A 16,768-nucleotide genomic window follows, 5' to 3' on the forward strand; every position below is an offset into this window, starting at 1 on the left:
AGGATTGACATCAGGACTCACTATGGTCCAGAGTAAAACCATCCATTTTTTCCTTTTCAGTCATTCCTCGGTGCTGTTGGAGGCATGCTTTGGGGTTGCTGTCATGCTGAAAAAGCGAAGAGCTACAACTTGAATCTAGTTTTCTGAAGATGGCTAACCCAATTTGTATGAACCCTTTAGGCACCTGAGTTTTAAAACGTTTTTAAGACACACAGTAAATGAGAAAAAAAAGATGAATATGAACAGAGTTTGTGATGGCAGTGAAAGTACTTAAGTAATTTTGTATTGTGGCATCACAGGCTGGCAGCTGTATTAGATTCCATAATTTTCACTATGAACTATGACTTGTATATGTAATTTGTATATATATTAAGGCAAAAATACTGTGAAAAAAACAGGGAAAAAAACACAATCATAAAATTCCATTTAAATTCCATAATAAAAATACGGTTTATGCCTTTTAACTGGGTTCTTTTTTTATTTTGGGTTTTTTATGTTTAATGAAAGATGTTAGTATGTATAATAACAACTAAATTACCTATACATGTGGTCAAAAAGTGCAAAAATACAAAATATTTCATCTAAAAATGACAGATTTCTATTATTTATTGGTTTTATTTAGCATTTTATGGAAGATTCTTGTATTTAATCAGTGTAATAAAACAATATATCACTAATAAAACATTTTACTTAAAATGTTCTTTATTGATCCCCGTTGGGAAAGCTGTCTTCAGCTTTTAAGTCATTTCTAGTTATCACTAGCAGTAGTGGGACGCCTGGTATTCTGGTTCCTAGAAGTAGTTAGGAGTTAAGTGCCTTGCTCAAGGGTGCACAGTTGTTCTTCTTTTGTTGCCTGTCTGGGGGCTTGAACCTGGGTCTTCTAGCCCTAAATCCACCTTTTTACCTCACTTTATGTATATTGTGCATTGAATTTTGTATAACACAAATTAATAGTATGAATACAGTCACAGTAAAATAGAGAAAACGTAATATTACAGTTTATTTTCCTGTACAGTTCAATACAGTGAAAACTGCAGTGGAAGGTACATTGTGGAAACCAAATAACCACTTAACAGAAGGATGACTGAACAGAGGAGAGCCAGCTCATCAGGCCAGGCTCTTTTCCTGCATTCTAATGATAAAAGACACTTTTGTGGACCACAGTGTTAAAAAGCAAGAAAACACAAGTGGTTTGATCAGGAAGTGAAAGAAGCCATCAGTAGAAAGCTTCACTCAACAGAGGACTGAACCATCACCTACAGCTATCAGTTCTCTGTGTCAGCTATACGTGTGCCAGTAATTGTGTATTTCCTGAGTTAAACATACAAAGGATAACTTGTTTATTGTAGGCCACAAAAATATCTCTTGTTTGCACTGTGGGTTCAGTAGAGAGCATCTTCATTTCTCAGACATTTCAGCTAAATTGACACCACCAAAAAAAACATATCAGTCTAAATCTGTAAGCATGAAAACTCTTAAATGCTTCCAATGAGTCAAAGCTGTTTTTCACACCTCTAATTTCAATGCTCGTCTTCATGTCACCAGTCCCATAAATACACTCTACTTGACGCTCCAGTGTCCTGCTGTACGGCCCCCTCTAGTGGTGATATCAAACAATGGCCACAGCATCATAGACTTCCATCAGGTGCTTGTGGGTAAGTTTGCACACTCTCATATTTGGCTTTCTGTGTTTTTTCAGGCTACATAATGTGTTGTATTTGTTTCACTATTTGTAGGTCAGAGAGTGATTAAAAGGTTTACCGTTCAGAACATTTCAGATGTATCTTTGGACGTATCCTTTCTTCAGGAAACTATTTAACTTGAAGAATGTATCAAAATTAAATTGACCTTTCTTCCTACAGATATTAAGTCTGCTGTTAAACTTATCCACGAGATAAACTGAACATGTATTGTTTTTTTTTACTTCTAAAAGTAGTTCCTATCACAGATTGTGTTTTTAGCCATTTAAACCTGCAGGACTTTGTTGTTTCCCCAAAGTCCTGCTACTACTGTAAATGTTAACAAATATCTTGTTACACTGACTGTGTGCAGTTGCCTTTCTTTGACCATTTGTCAGCTGAGGTCATCAGTGTTGAACATAAATGGTCCTTTTTCCCTCCTTAATGCTCTGAGATGCATAAGACCTGGAGAAATGCACACTTTGGTACTGGCCTTTACTCCAACTGTGAATAAAAAGGTGGGTCACCATTACAGGTGTGTTACTATATAGCTGTCAGACTTTTTGGTCTTGCAATAAACTAAAAGTGTATGTTTAGCAGTGGGTCAGTAATCCATGCTAACTGCTGATCTGTTACCTTTCAACTTGAAAATAATCATTAGAGAAACCATGTTAGGTGTTATTATATAACTAATTACATCATGAATATTTATTTAGTAATGTCTTTCCCAAATGTTACTCTTTACAGTATTTTGAGATTCTGGAGCTGCAAAGCCAGAAAATGATTTTGGAAATGACTCTGCGTGGGGAGGGTGTAGTCCCTGCCATCACCTCGTCTCACACTGGAGGCCCCCTTGACTTCGGCTATGTTTTAGAGAAGGAGACCGCTTCACAACTTGTGCAGGTCAGTCAACAGTGTGCTGGTAGCAAAGGGATAAAATGAGAAAGTAGAAGAAAGAGGTAGCATCCTGTCAGTTTAGAAGTTTCTGTTTGTCCATGACTAATTAACAGGCCAAACCAGAAGAGAAAGAGTGTGTTGACTGTACGCGATGCCTTTGCAGAGCTGTTAGCTCTGCTCCTAGCATTCATCCCCTTTCTACTTATAGTTACAGAACAACTCAGTGTTGGCAGTGGGGTTCAGGGCGCTGTTGGCCAGTCAATCTCCATCCAGGCCTCATAGTGGAGTTGACAGCGTAGCCTTGCTACTGGATGGATACAGAGGCACTAAGATCCGGCCCACTGTGGGTAAGATGTAATAAATGAATCACCACATAAACCGGCACCTTCAGATGTTAAGCACTTTCAACACTGAATAAGAAAAAAGAAAAACGTGTCTCCCTGCAACTATAGCGTAGCTATATTCCACACAAACAAGGTTGCAGATTATATAGACGATGAAGCAGCTTTCTGCTGTATTTCTGTTTATACTTTTACTACTTCACACTTTTCTATCTCTGTGTGGGCTGTTTTTATCACTTTTTCTGAAAGAACTGCATCGGCATTCAGGACCGCATCATTTCTGCTATTATTACTTCAGCACAAGTGTGTCTGATCTGAAGAGAAGCATCACAGACATCAGCTTTGGCATATTTATTATTACTCCCACTAAAAAAGTGTTGTTGGTTTTTTCTTCAATTTCTTAATTTATTTCATATTTCAATCTAATGTTTAAGTTGCCGACATGGTACTAGCTGAATAGTTTCTATCCCGTACAGGCACCCAGAACCACAGTGGCCTGAGTGTGTTCAGTGTGGTGCCAGTAGAGGGCAGCATCGCTCCTGGACAGAGTCAAGACATCACCATCACCTTTCAGCCTGACCACCCATCTGTCAACTATTCTGACAAACTCACCATAGAGCTCATGAATAAGGTCAGCACACACACACACACACACACACACACACACATAGTTTTATGTTCATAGTTTTATGCATATTTATTCTTCAAATGTTCCTTCTGCCCCCTTTATGTACTCACTTTACTGTAATGTATCAACATTAACCCAGCACTGTTTATTTCTACTAGGATAAAGTGTGTGTGATGGAGCTGAAGGGTGCAGCCTCTTCACATAGCATGTATCTGTGTGGAGGAGACCTGCTGACGGTGCCCATTGAATCTCTCCTTCCTCCACTTATCACCAGTCATCCTCAGCTCACAGGTATCAAAGATGTACATTTCTTCTTGACGATAATTAATAATGATAAAAATGATGTTTCCTGTAGGGCTGGTGCTGTAAAGACAGTTAAGATTTTCCAGACACTTAGCATGATTCATTCAAACAAGGACAGAGTATATTGAGAAGTAACTTGTGGTAATCATAGTATGCTGACAGCCAATGTGACCTTTACAAAAGCAGTATTTTAAGGCCGCTCACATTCAGTAAAGTTTGCATGGCTGAATATTTTGGGAGTACAGAATAAGAGTTCAAGTAGCATCGTATGGTTTCAATTGTATGGGACACAGTTCGTAGGTGATTTCATTCTTGTTGTTCACTTGTTTCCATTCATATTTATGTGAGCTGATATTAGTTATCAGACTTTTGATGTTTAAAGTTTAAAGTTGGCATGAATTCATGCTTATGTGGTTTTGCTTTCTGCTTCGCTGAGGCTGTCAGTGTCTTAGGGTACAAACTTAGTCATTTGCTGATGTACACAAGAGTACACATAGCTCAAAGTGTATTTTAGTATGATCCAAATGAGCTGAAAATGTGCTTTGTGAATTACCTGCCATTTTAAAGCGCAGACTGATTATATTCTTTTTAGCAAACATTTAGAAATTGTCCGCAAAAAGTAAGAATCAGTCCACTGGAAAATTAATGTCAGCCATTGACTGTCTGAAATGATTAAAACAAAATTAAGAAAGACACTTTACCATCTATGTGAAGTTGTATTTTCACAGTTATTTGTAGTTTTTTCATCATCAGTCTTTTTCTGTTGTCATTTGGAGTTTCGGGTTTTCTCTCTAACCCTGACTCGTCCCCTTTTCTCACAGAATCTGAAGAGAACCAACAAACAAATTATTCAGCACAACAAAAAGACTGAGGTCTTTGATAATTGTAAATGTGAAATGGCTCCTCAGTTGATGAAAGAATTACAAATTGCCCTGAGTTTCTCTGCATCTCTCTGGCTGTCACCATCTGTCTGAACCCACCTCTGTTCTCTTTGCTGTCTCCTACAAAGACATTTACATCAGAGCTTCACTCTTTTCTTATCAAGATTTCATCAAACTACCTCTGATATGACTAAGAACGTCTACTTATTTGGTGTTTTGGTGATCAGGTGTCTCTTTTACTTTTTTCTGTCATTCTATGTGACCTGGCTACCTGATAAATGAAACAACACTCATTATACACACCAACTGGAGAAATGACACCTCTAAATTGAGCTAAAGTAAATAAACACAGTTTAAGTTTAAAGATGCAGCAAAGCCCTAGTGTTTGTCAGTGTGTAAAGGTCCAGAACATCATGAAGCTTCCAGGTACATTTGTGATGATTATGTGTCTTAAAATACGGTTTGAAGTCTCAATTTTGAAATGTATTAACAAAATATTACAACTGCAACCACTTATACACAGTGACAAAAAGGCCCATGCTTACAATCAGACTATTTAAAGTGATTTTGTGTGTGTGTGTGTGTGTGTGTGTGTGTGTGTGTGTGTGTGTGTGTGTGTGTGTGTGTGTGTGTGTGTGTGTGTGTGTGTAGCACTGATAGTAGTATCTTACCTGAAGTGGATGGATGTCAGAGCGCTTTCTTTTTAGAAAATCTGATGGTTTCCTGATGGTGGCGCTAAAACCAAGAGCTAATCAGAATGCAGCCTTCATAACAGCGAGTTTTTCACCATCTAAAACTAAACCTAAAACATATCATAGCAGTTTGAGTTGTATTGTGGACATTTACACTACATCACTCCGGGCTTTAGGCTTGGTCCCTGCTGCCACACAGTGGGAACCGTCTTGCTACATACTGGAGGTGTTTTGCAGTTTGGAAAGAGCAAACAACTGTCTGAACTACCTGATGGTGAAAAGTTACCTGTTTTTCCAAAATGGGGATGTGCACCCCACCACCCACTATCACCACCTCCCTGCAATTTCTGCCTTTGCTTAAATAGCTAAAACATCTTCCTGCCTAACAGAGTCAGGGGTGATGGAGAGGCCAAGCATCCCAGTTCTGGTGACCCTACAGGCCAGATGCAGGGCAGGTGTGGTCGTGCCTGCTGTCAGGGAGCTGGAAGTGGGCTGTATCCACTCCCCACACACCAGTAAGAAGGTACTGGAATGTCATCAGAGCACAACAGATCCAGTCAGACTCATTAGATACTCAAATGCATGCTGTCACATTTTATCAGCTGCATTCTTATGCATGATAAGAGTTAGCAACTTAGCAGGGATGAACTTAGAGTCATTGTACCAACATTACAACTTGAGCATCATAGTGAAGTACTATCACCTAAATAGTTGAAGCACTCAACTTTTTTAACTAATCTTTCCTGTGGATTTCCAGAATGGTGAATTTTACTGGGATAATGTGGCATCCCTGCAGCAGCAGGGCTTCAGTGTGAAGCCCATTAAAGGCAGCATGGAGGCAGGCCACAAACGCACCATCACCATCACATGGACTCCTAACAGTGGATACAAGGTGAGAAAGAGACCATCTGTGTCACTGTTGTGGGAGTGGCTCAACATTTTCTTCTGAAGATAAATAAGTCCATGTTGCCACAATTTCAATTCTGTGGTAGTGAAACTATCTACAGTAAGTGTTGTGAGGCATCTTTTTTTATTGATCATAGAGGCCCATTGATCATTGGCACCTCTGAACTGTGCCACAAAATTAGGAACATCTTTAGAGTACCATTTTAATAGAAACAGTTTAAATTATGAAATGAGCAACAAAAGAATGAAATGAAGTTAAGAAATTAGTTTAAAAGAGTTCCTCACCCATTATAAAATGAATACACGAATAACACTAAAGCCCTGTAATTCATTTTCATTGTCCACATGAATTAAATAAAACAATAAATGTCAGTCAAACTGCAAGAAAATTTGCTGATTTTGTCCAAAAACATTTTTGTGCAGACAAAGGACTTTTAGAATCTCAGTTTGTCCCCATATGCTAATGATCTGTAGATTTGTGTCATTAATTAATTAATCTTAATTTACTGTTATTTCGTACATTAACTGATATGCTGCCAAATTATTTTCACTTCCAAGGATTTCCACTAATACTGAGCTCAGATTTATGCCTTTGATGAGCTGGTCCCTCAGAAGAACTGTGTCTGTATCAAGTAGCTGGTCATCAGAAACAAACTTTGCATTTCTTTCTCCCCACTGATCAGAAGAAGCATCATAGAGCAATAAACGTCTGAGCTTCTGATTAGTAGCTGAGGTACTTTATATTCTTTATATTCTTTATTCTTTATATACAGGCTCAGTTGTTCCAGTGATGGAAAAAAAAAGGTTTGAAATGACATTTTTCAGTCTTTCAAGACTAATGTGTCTTAAGCACAGATCCAAAAGCAGTATGATTAGTATGATTAATAAGCAAAAATAAAATGTGTTTTAAACTGGCCAGCATTGACTTATCACTTTACTCTCCAGGGAAAATTTTTGAGTTTGAAGCTACCGTTACAGAGAGGACTCTGCAAAGTAAAAACAATTTGAATGCATAGCAGTGGAAAATCAGCAGAAAACATCAGCAAACAGATGCAAGAAGCTTCTAAATGGCTGCGAGAAACATAGCTGTGGACATATTTGCTATTTTTGTTTTTAACCCCATAATAACCTTTGTAACCTGTATTAAAATGTTGCAATTATAGAAAATTTTTACTAAATCAGACGTATGGAATAGATCTGATCCCATACAGTTGTCTTTTTAGGTCTAAAATCTTTTTTTAGATATCCCATCTTTCTCAAGGAGAAAAAAAAGAAAAAATCAAACTGATACCCGCTCATTTACAACATTATTCATCAGCATATTTACATCCAAACCACCATCAGCTGACATTAAATCATTTGTTACAGCATACTTTTACTAAATGTGTTTACTGTAAGATCGTACTGCACTGAGTAACTTTGTGTGTTTTTGTGTGTGTTTTAGCCCTTTGAGGTTGTGCAGATCTGCCTGCCTCTTACCATTAAAGGTGATGAGACAAATATTTACAAAGTCACTCTGATGGCTTTGGTCTCCACAACTGCTGACTGACCTCTGCAGTTCCTGGATGTTGGCCAATGAGAAGACTTCTCAGACAAGCAGCAACAAAATACACACACTCTTGTGGAATAAATTTATTTCATTATCAGAGCAGTAAAAAAGCTATTTTAGTAGTGTGTAAATAATATCCATTGTATTTGCTATGGTATCTCCTCATTGTATACATATATGTTTATCATAATATTAAGTTAAGATCCTTCAGAATGTTTTTAAACCAACATCTATAAAATATGTGACACAACTGCATCATCTAATTGTTGTTTTGTTGCATCATGCTTACATATACATATAGTCAAACATATTTGTCAGACTGCCATTAACTGTCTTTGAGATTATAAATAATTATTTCTAATTGACTTTAAAATGTGAGATTCATGCGGGGCTGCAGAGTGGTATGGTGGTTTGCAATGCCACCTCACAGCGGGCTGGTTCCTGGTTTAAAAGTCAGCAAGTCTTCGTTGAAAAACAGAATTATTAAGAACTAAGGATCCACTATTTGGAGCCATTTTTAATTCAGTGAAGTACAAGATTGCAGAAGTCATCTCCACCACCAGGGGGCGTGTGTTATTCCAAGAATGCAGCTGAGCTATACAACCAGTATGGTGAGGGGAGTGTCACCTGATGTGTGCTTAGAGATGTACAGCTTATAGTCCACACCTACTGCAAATGTGCTGCTGCTGCAACTCTGAAGTTAAAGGTGACTCAGAATGGGCGGATATAAAGGTTGATAATGACGTTCTGTAAAAACCCATTTGAAAACAGACGCTATTTAACAGGAACATACTAGCATGTCAGTGCATTAACATTTGTGACTGTTAGAGCTGTAGGCATAATTTATTAAATAATATGTGTGGTAGTCGTAGTAGAAGTGATTTTCTACTACATGAGCAGGATCAGTCCAAAAGTTATCAGTGTCACTTTTTACATGGTGTGTCCCAAAGCTTATGTATTAAAATGTATGTAAAAGGGAAAATAAAAACAGTTTGTTTGGCATTTTTAATTTGTTTTGATTAAATAGGCAGTGAAATAAGCATCTAGACCATAATTTGACATAAAGTATTTATTTGTAGTTTGAGGTGGATTAGCAGCTTCAGTGCGGTTGAGACATTGATGCTGCAGAATAAAAAACTCCCGTATCGTCCCCACTTATGCATCAACAGTGATGGACTTCCTTTAAATGTCAGGAATCCACACAACTATGTAAAATAGCAACATTTATGAACAGTAGACTATTATTCCTTCACAAATAAAAGGTTACACAAGACATGTATAACAGAAAATATTGTAAATATAAAAGTAAAAGGGGGGGAAGTGATGATACTTTACGAATTAATAACGTGGAATATTTTTTAACATAGTGTAGCCTATTTTTAAAAAAAAAGTCCTTACCACTGCTTCATGACAGGGAAGTTAAATTAGAGCTGCCTGCAATTTTTCTTTTTTTTTATTTATTTATTTATTTTATTGAAAATATGAGCTTTATTTAAAAAGGGAAGTGCAACAACCCAATACTACACATTAAAAAAGTCTGACACTGAAAGGAGGTTTTTGTGTTTCTGAATAAATCTGGAGGGTAAAAATTAAACTTGTATTAGATTTTTATGGTCATTATTATTATTTAGCCTGTATTTTGTGTCTCAAATGAAGTACCACACAAACATACACACAGAGAAAAGGAAAAAATCTAGTACAAGTTAATATCTATGTGACTGGAAGGGAAGTAACAAGCTCAAAGGTTTTGCATCATGTTCATCAGGTGTGCGAGCTGATGATAGATCAGGTTACCTGAAGCAAATTCTATGACAGCAAGTTTTCCAAGCAGCGTATTTACAACCTTATTTGATTATTTCACCCAGTTATTCACCTGCTGTTTGGGTTGCTCATTTAGTTATCCTAAGAAATGCCTGCTTATAATTATACTTCACTGTCATCTGTAACTTCCCCTGAGACTAATTATGTTTAAATTTGTTACCTTTTGATAATTTCAAAAAATTTCTTTTCCATTTTATTCAACAACTTCAGCTGTTTGTTTGCTAATTAGTTTTGGCCATGATTGATTATAGAGAGCTTTATATGCGAGGATAAGAATTTTAAACTACTCTGGATTGAACAGAGAGCCAATGAAGAGAAGCTAAAACTAGAGAAATATGATCTCTCCTGCTAGTTTTCATCAGAATATGCATTCTGGATCAGCTGGAGGCTTTTCAAGACATATTGGGACAGTCCAATAATAAGGAATTGCAGTAGTCTAATCTTGAAGAGTCATCTAGGTCTTTATGTCTTTAAGACATCTTAGTAATCTACTGATTGGTTTCATCAGGCTTTGTGGAGAAATATATCTAATTATCATCTGCATAGAATGAAAATTTATGCAATGATGTCTAATAACATTACCTAAAGGAAGCACGTACAATTTGAAAAAGTATCAGTCCAAGACAGAACCCAGAGGTTATGTTATTGATAACACATCCTGAAAGATTTCCCCTAGTTATCACTTTCACCTCAGTTTTTCCACTACTGTTATTTACATGTACGTCAAATCCTCACTTGTTAAATCACAGAGGGTGTTGCACTGTGTGTGAGCTAGGCCCTGCATGTCTGAACAGCAGATGTCAGTAATGCCTTACAATGGACCAATAGGCTCTGACCTCTCTCAGAGATATATGCAGTAAGCATTTATCAGAGATTGGAGGAGATTATGCTAAATCAGATTACTGTACCCCAACCTGCCTATAAAAAGCAAGGTCATTAAGAGCTTAGCCTCATGTAATGTCACTCACTTTATTTAATGTATCAGATCATATTAGGCAATATTTGTGATGCTGTTTTAATCTTATTTCTCCTCTGATCTCAATAATACTGTAAGATAGTGCCACTTAGAGATTTGCTCATCCTGACTGTGATGTTGGTGTGTCTGTATGTTTATATGTGAACAAAAATGCCACAAAACCCTAACCCTGTACACAAATGCAGGATCTTGACAGTGATATGAATTGAATTTTCTAAAGGTTGGTGTCCATGAATAAGTAATTGCTGCATGAAAACATGTCACTTTTTGCAGCAACAAATGTTATACACTCATTTACTTCAAAATAATTGAAAGTTGAAATAATAAGGTGCAACACAATAAAATAAACCTTTGCAACCACATTAAGCTGCTGAGTTTTTATTGGCAAATGAATAATAAAAGCAAGGAGCATCAGTTACCTGAAGAGGATCATCACAGCACACAGTTTATCAAAGCACCTATAATAACTACTTTACACTCACATCAAGTTCTTGTTCTGCTCTGCTCATCATAAGGCTGAACGCAGACAATAAAATGCCTCCCATGGGTCCTCTGAAGCTCTGCTAAAGCTTCACAACACATGTATGTGGACAGGCAGGGGTGTATCCAGGGGCAACTAAATCTTAGCAGCATTAACCTGCGCTGATGAGTCCCAGTGGAAACCCACACCCAGAACACACTGAGGAAAAAGAAAAAATATGAGCATCAAGGGGGTGCCGAGAGGCAGGGGCAAGGTTAGGGTTACACACACACACACACACACATATATATATATATATATATATATATATGCATGTTTGAGGTCTATAGATAGGGGGCACAGATAAAATACAATGACAGAATATTTAGACTTTTAGTTGATCATTTTTTAATCATTGCCTTCATTCTTCATCTTTGCAATATTCATACAAACATGTTTATACAAGAATATACTTCAGAGATAAACTGAAGCATGCTGACTGTTGCTGATCTCACATTCAGTTAAAACCAAACCACAAAAAAGAGAGAAAAAAAACAAACTGCCAGTGTAAAGTGTGAATGTGTGTAATACAACAACACACAGATTTGATGACAGATTTTCTAACAAACCAAAGCTGCTATTGCTTTCGCCCATCGGGCCGAACCCATGCACACTTTGTTTTCTCAGAGGACAACAGAATGTTCCATATCTCCAAGTAACGCCTTAACCCACTGGGCATTAACTCCTCCTCTGAGCACACAACCTGGACTGATGGAGATAATGATCATCTATGTGTTGCAGGGATGGTACTCCCACAAACACTGCACAGGAAGTAAATTCCTACTGATTTCTGCTTGAACTCAATCACAAGGACTTAATCCCATAAACTGTAAAGTATGGCATAATTAATATTCAGAGAATTGAAAACATCAACAGAAATGTTCAACGGAAGCTTTACTGACTAGGTGAATGGTTACTTTGTCCATTTGTAATGAATGGGCCCATGGAAATTATATGTTGCTCACTATTACTCACTATTATGTTTTCTGATTAACCTCATGATCATGTTAGAACACTGACTGACAGTGGGACTCGGGAAAATTTTTTTATTTAGTCACGCATTGTGGCCAGACATATTTGTCTGTTTTGCATTGCAAATGAGTGCTGTTACTTCTGAAGTAGCAGTTCTGATGAACCAATATTTTCATAATGCAGACAAAGCTATTCTTGGTTATAACTCAGGAACATGTTTATTTGAGATAGTAGAATATAACTAACTTTTTAAAATGAATAATTTTATAAATGACACTTTAGTGTCAATGCTCCAAATAACATTTAAAACTGTGTAAGCCACTGTCTATTTGACAGTATAGCTATTTGATAAATTATGCTGGTGTGTTGGATGTGAACTTCTAAATAATGGGGCAACTGATTTAGGTTTGTTTTTGTACAAGTATTAAAACTATTTATCTCATCAATATAGCTCCCAGGTTCATTAATAATAAATCATTGTGAAAGACTTAAAGCATTTGATCATTTTAATCGTTTGCCATTCTATAATCATTTTGTTAAACTGCATCATTAATACATCGCTATTTTCAATTCTTAAATGATTTTAAGCATTTTAAGGATTCAACTATTTCTTGCAGCTGTTTGTGTTACTTTTCTCCTGCGTGTTGTTCTAAGTTGTTTTATGTTAAAGTTTAATTGCTGACTAAAAATAAAAAATAATAAATACATTCCTCACAATAAAAATCACAATGTTCCTGTTGGTAAATCACTGTTTTGTTTTTACCATCTTTTCCTGTACCATATGGAAACTGCTCAAAGTACCCCATGATTTAAACCGCTGTTCTAACTTGCTTTCGTTTGGAAACTGTTCATTCTTGAGTTCCATTAAATTTGAACTTTTGTTGAATAATTTTGTAGAAATAAAAACAGATTTTGACAGGTAAATGTTGTCAAGGTATGTTCGTGTTACCAAAGATGGCAGTATTTCCTGATCTGTTGAAGTGGTCACCGACCCTTCGCTGTGCGTTGTGACGCTGTCGTAACGTGGGGTTTCCCAGACCTGAATGCAGGGTTACCGCGCCCATCTCTGCTGTTTGATGGCCGGAGGAAGAAGCGATTGAGAATCCTGGCGAGAAGGAAGAAACAGAGGGACGACGACGGTGGGAACGAGAAGAAGGGATATTTGCTTAAAGTTGGGATTTGCGTTGAAACTTTGGAACTGTTAACCAGGACTGTGGCACGTCTGTCTGGGCGAACACCGTCTTATCTCTGCGCTTCTGTGCCGGTGTATCTCCCCCTCAGCGGGTCAAAAACTGGGTTCGGGGAGTGCCGCTCCTCGGTGGCTAAACTAGATAAATCTGAGCGCCTGGGTACAGAGAGGAGAGACAACATTTTGCTGTTTCCAGTCAATGTGATACAAACAACGGATACCTCCAACTGAAAGCGGGTAAGCATCTTTATTGATATTTGAAATTGCGCTTCAGGAAATGCATTAAGTGGTTGTGTAGTTGGCTAGCTTTCCGAGCAGGGAAGATGAACGAAAAGGGTTAAACTGGGCTGAGTGGCTCCTCCGTTAGTTAGCTTCTGTTAGCCTATCGCTAGCTAGTTGTTGCTGCCAAGACAGTGGGTGGGGGTCACTGTTAGATAAACTTAATGCACTGCTTTAACCCGAGTGCCAACTGGCCAGAACAATATTTTGATCCAATGATCCTGCCCAGTAAAATGGTGTTAATGTGCAGTGCTAACGTTAATTAGCAGGTTAGTTTGTGACAGCTCGATAGGTTAGCTAGCACCCCTCCAACGTCCGGTTAACCCCCCTCCCAACACACATACACACACCAAAACCGCCGCCGCCTCTTTTATTAGCTATATCCGTTAAATTATCCCGTTCGCTTAAATGGCCCATATATACGAACAGTGATTTAATCCCAAGAATCACCGAGACACATTAGTCACCCCATTCATCATTAACCTATCGGAGCTGGCTGTCGGCCCTCATCTTTTTTTATTTGTTCAACAGATAGCAAGTGATTGCCTAGTGGGCTAATGGGTTAGTATTTTTCTTCTCGTAGATTATTACAGGCGAGTAAGGATTAAGTCACACAATTGCAGATTCTTATAATTGCAACACTGGAAATAACATGAGTAGAGTTAGGATTCACTTTCACTCACTCAAAATCTGAAGCATCATGGATTGTCAACGAAGGAAGTCTAAAAATGGCTACTTCGCCAACAGTATCACTACCACCCCCACTATTCCGTAGCCCGTCCATACAAGTCACAAGCTGTGGCCACAGCCTTTCCAGCTTCCCCTGGTTGATCTGGGTGTGCATGTTAGGAATATGGGAGTCAAAACGACATGTTTGTATTGTAAGTTAAAAAAATTCATCGGGTGAGTTTCTAAAGACAGTTTTTTATGTAAAACTCGTGCATTGCTCTTTGTCTTGTTAAAACTGATTACATAGCGCCTCAATTATGAGCAGTAAGCACATATTAGGCAGGCCATGTTCAAACGGACGAGTTGATCCCATGGTATTTACTTCACTGAATCGAAACCAAACCATCATGGATTATGGCTACTGTATATCAAAGCTTCAGATTTCCACGGTTAGTTTGCGGAGGCATCCATACAGTAAAATACTGATAATGTCAAAATTAGAAAGGTAATTTGTTAGATATATATTTTTAAATTAATATACAATGCGTTAAAATACTGTTATCCACAGCCACAACATCGTAAGGGGAAAAATCAGAAGCACCGCTGTGCTGTTCAGCAAAAGGCAATAGCCATTTTAGTTTCATGAGTGTTAAACCAGCGTCAGTTTGCGACCATTTTTCGACCCTAATTTGAACTTCTTCTTTTAATGATGTGAAAACGAGATTGTCTAATTGGATTTTGACAATCTGTTTATCTTGATCACGGGTCTTTTGCAGGGCAAGTTGTTAGCAGCTACAGTAACTATGCCCCATTAGGCCGCGCTGCTTCATAGTATTTTAAGCCCAGGAAACGGGCACGCGCCAACCAGGGTAAAGCACGAAGCCCTTGTCGGTATAGAAAATACTAACATAAGGGGTTTCAATTGAATAAATGAGTGTGAAGATTTGTGTTTAGTGATAGGCATTTCGAAAGGTGACTTAGCACCGAGGTGTTACAGGAAGCCACGCTGAGCGCCTCCTCTAGTGTCGAGGCAAGATATGTGTAGCCTACCGCTTTTTCGGAGTTACTGGCCGGCTGTGATGGAAACCAGCTAAAAATCCATCACTGCATATAGTAGATGTGAAGTAGTTTCTGGAAATCGTCAGTGCTTATTAAAATAACTGGTCGCGTTTACTGGCGCACACAGATTAATTCATTTTGCCAGTGTGCCCCCTCCCTCCGCCTCCTCGAATGAATGGGTTCCTGTATTCAGGGCCCAAGCAGCTGCATTGAACAAGATGGCGTTCAAAGCCTTTTTCATCACCGCTTTTTCCTCAGACACAGAGAGGCAGATGCCGAGCATCGGATGGGTTCAGGCTTGGCATGCTAGATCTCTTTGATTATCCCTACTCTTAAAATGTGTGCAATGTATCGGTATAAGAAAATAAAAAAATAAGGCTGATAGAATTCTTAGATTAATCTAGTATGTACACCTCAGATACAGGACAACATGGTGGGGAAGAGGAGTTGTATATCTGGCATGTGGGGCTGAATTTAAGGGAATATGGCAACCGAAGAAATATTTTATGTGATGATTCAAATTAGTTTTTATTTTTCAAATGCTGTTGAAGTATTTTGTGTCTCATTATAGTTGTTACTATCCATTGAAAATGTAACTATTATAAATTCTGACTTGAAACTCTCAATTAAATGACTAAGATAAAAAAAAGTAAATAACTTAATTAAAATCCAGAGATAACAGGTTAAAGCACGATAACTTGTGCACCCCCCCAACCACAAATTTTTCTCAGAACACTAAATTTGATTAACTGTGACATTTATTCCCTTATTAGTAATTTAATAATTTATTAGTTACAAAGCCTTAACTGCTGGAGTATCTCTTTGTTTAAATTGACCATTAATCAGATTTTTGATTTGTATATGAAGTGGTTTTAACATTTAACATTTCTTACTGCAGGTTAAATGAGTAATATGTACCCACTGACTAGACTGTTCTTATCAGGAATGTTGGTGGTAATGTTGCTGAACAGCTGGTATCCTCATATTCAAGACATCCGGTTTTTAAACTTGCCGTAAAACATTATTCCATTTATCGTTAATTAACTTGTGTGACCTGGATGTGACCCACGCTTTACTTAATACACAAACATCTTTATCCTGTGGGCAGTGTTTTTGTTAGTTTGTTTGGACTATACACCAGTCAACATGTGTGTAAATGTGTCAGTAATGGCATAATCTGTGGCCATTTAAAGAAATTTCCTTGATGCTCATGGAATGAGACACTGTACAGGCAAGCTTGTCTGAAAGTCATTATTACAGTGGTTTGGGGGTGAAACTGGGTTTGTGCACAGCAGAGGTGTTACTGTGACGAGTGTCACCATAACATAATGACCATAATAAATTAATTTTTGTACAGGAAAGTATCTTTGCGTTTATTTTTAATCAGGATTTGCACCGTAGGGATGT

General features: G+C 37.8%; 2 protein-coding genes across 2 annotated transcripts in view; both read left to right on the top strand.

Moving 5' to 3' along the window:
* The window catches only part of cfap74 (cilia and flagella associated protein 74), a 54,278-nt gene extending 45,351 nt beyond the window's left edge, over positions 1-8,927 (top strand). The window contains exons 30-39 of the mRNA XM_042004034.1: positions 1,546-1,655; positions 1,737-1,792; positions 2,078-2,197; positions 2,427-2,582; positions 2,785-2,923; positions 3,394-3,548; positions 3,704-3,836; positions 5,811-5,944; positions 6,179-6,313; positions 7,772-8,927. Coding sequence (XP_041859968.1) covers positions 1,546-1,655; positions 1,737-1,792; positions 2,078-2,197; positions 2,427-2,582; positions 2,785-2,923; positions 3,394-3,548; positions 3,704-3,836; positions 5,811-5,944; positions 6,179-6,313; positions 7,772-7,876 — 1,243 coding nt within the window. The 3' untranslated portion in view covers positions 7,877-8,927. The remainder of the gene's footprint in view (positions 1-1,545; positions 1,656-1,736; positions 1,793-2,077; positions 2,198-2,426; positions 2,583-2,784; positions 2,924-3,393; positions 3,549-3,703; positions 3,837-5,810; positions 5,945-6,178; positions 6,314-7,771) is intronic.
* A 4,254-nt stretch (positions 8,928-13,181) lies between these two features.
* The window catches only part of gnb1a (guanine nucleotide binding protein (G protein), beta polypeptide 1a), a 43,486-nt gene continuing 39,899 nt past the window's right edge, over positions 13,182-16,768 (top strand). Inside the window, exon 1 of the mRNA XM_042003329.1 lies at positions 13,182-13,591. The gene's annotated coding sequence lies outside the window, so the exon portion shown is untranslated. The remainder of the gene's footprint in view (positions 13,592-16,768) is intronic.

This window comes from Melanotaenia boesemani, chromosome 13 (assembly GCF_017639745.1).
Source record: "Melanotaenia boesemani isolate fMelBoe1 chromosome 13, fMelBoe1.pri, whole genome shotgun sequence".
Lineage (NCBI taxonomy): Eukaryota > Metazoa > Chordata > Actinopteri > Atheriniformes > Melanotaeniidae > Melanotaenia > Melanotaenia boesemani.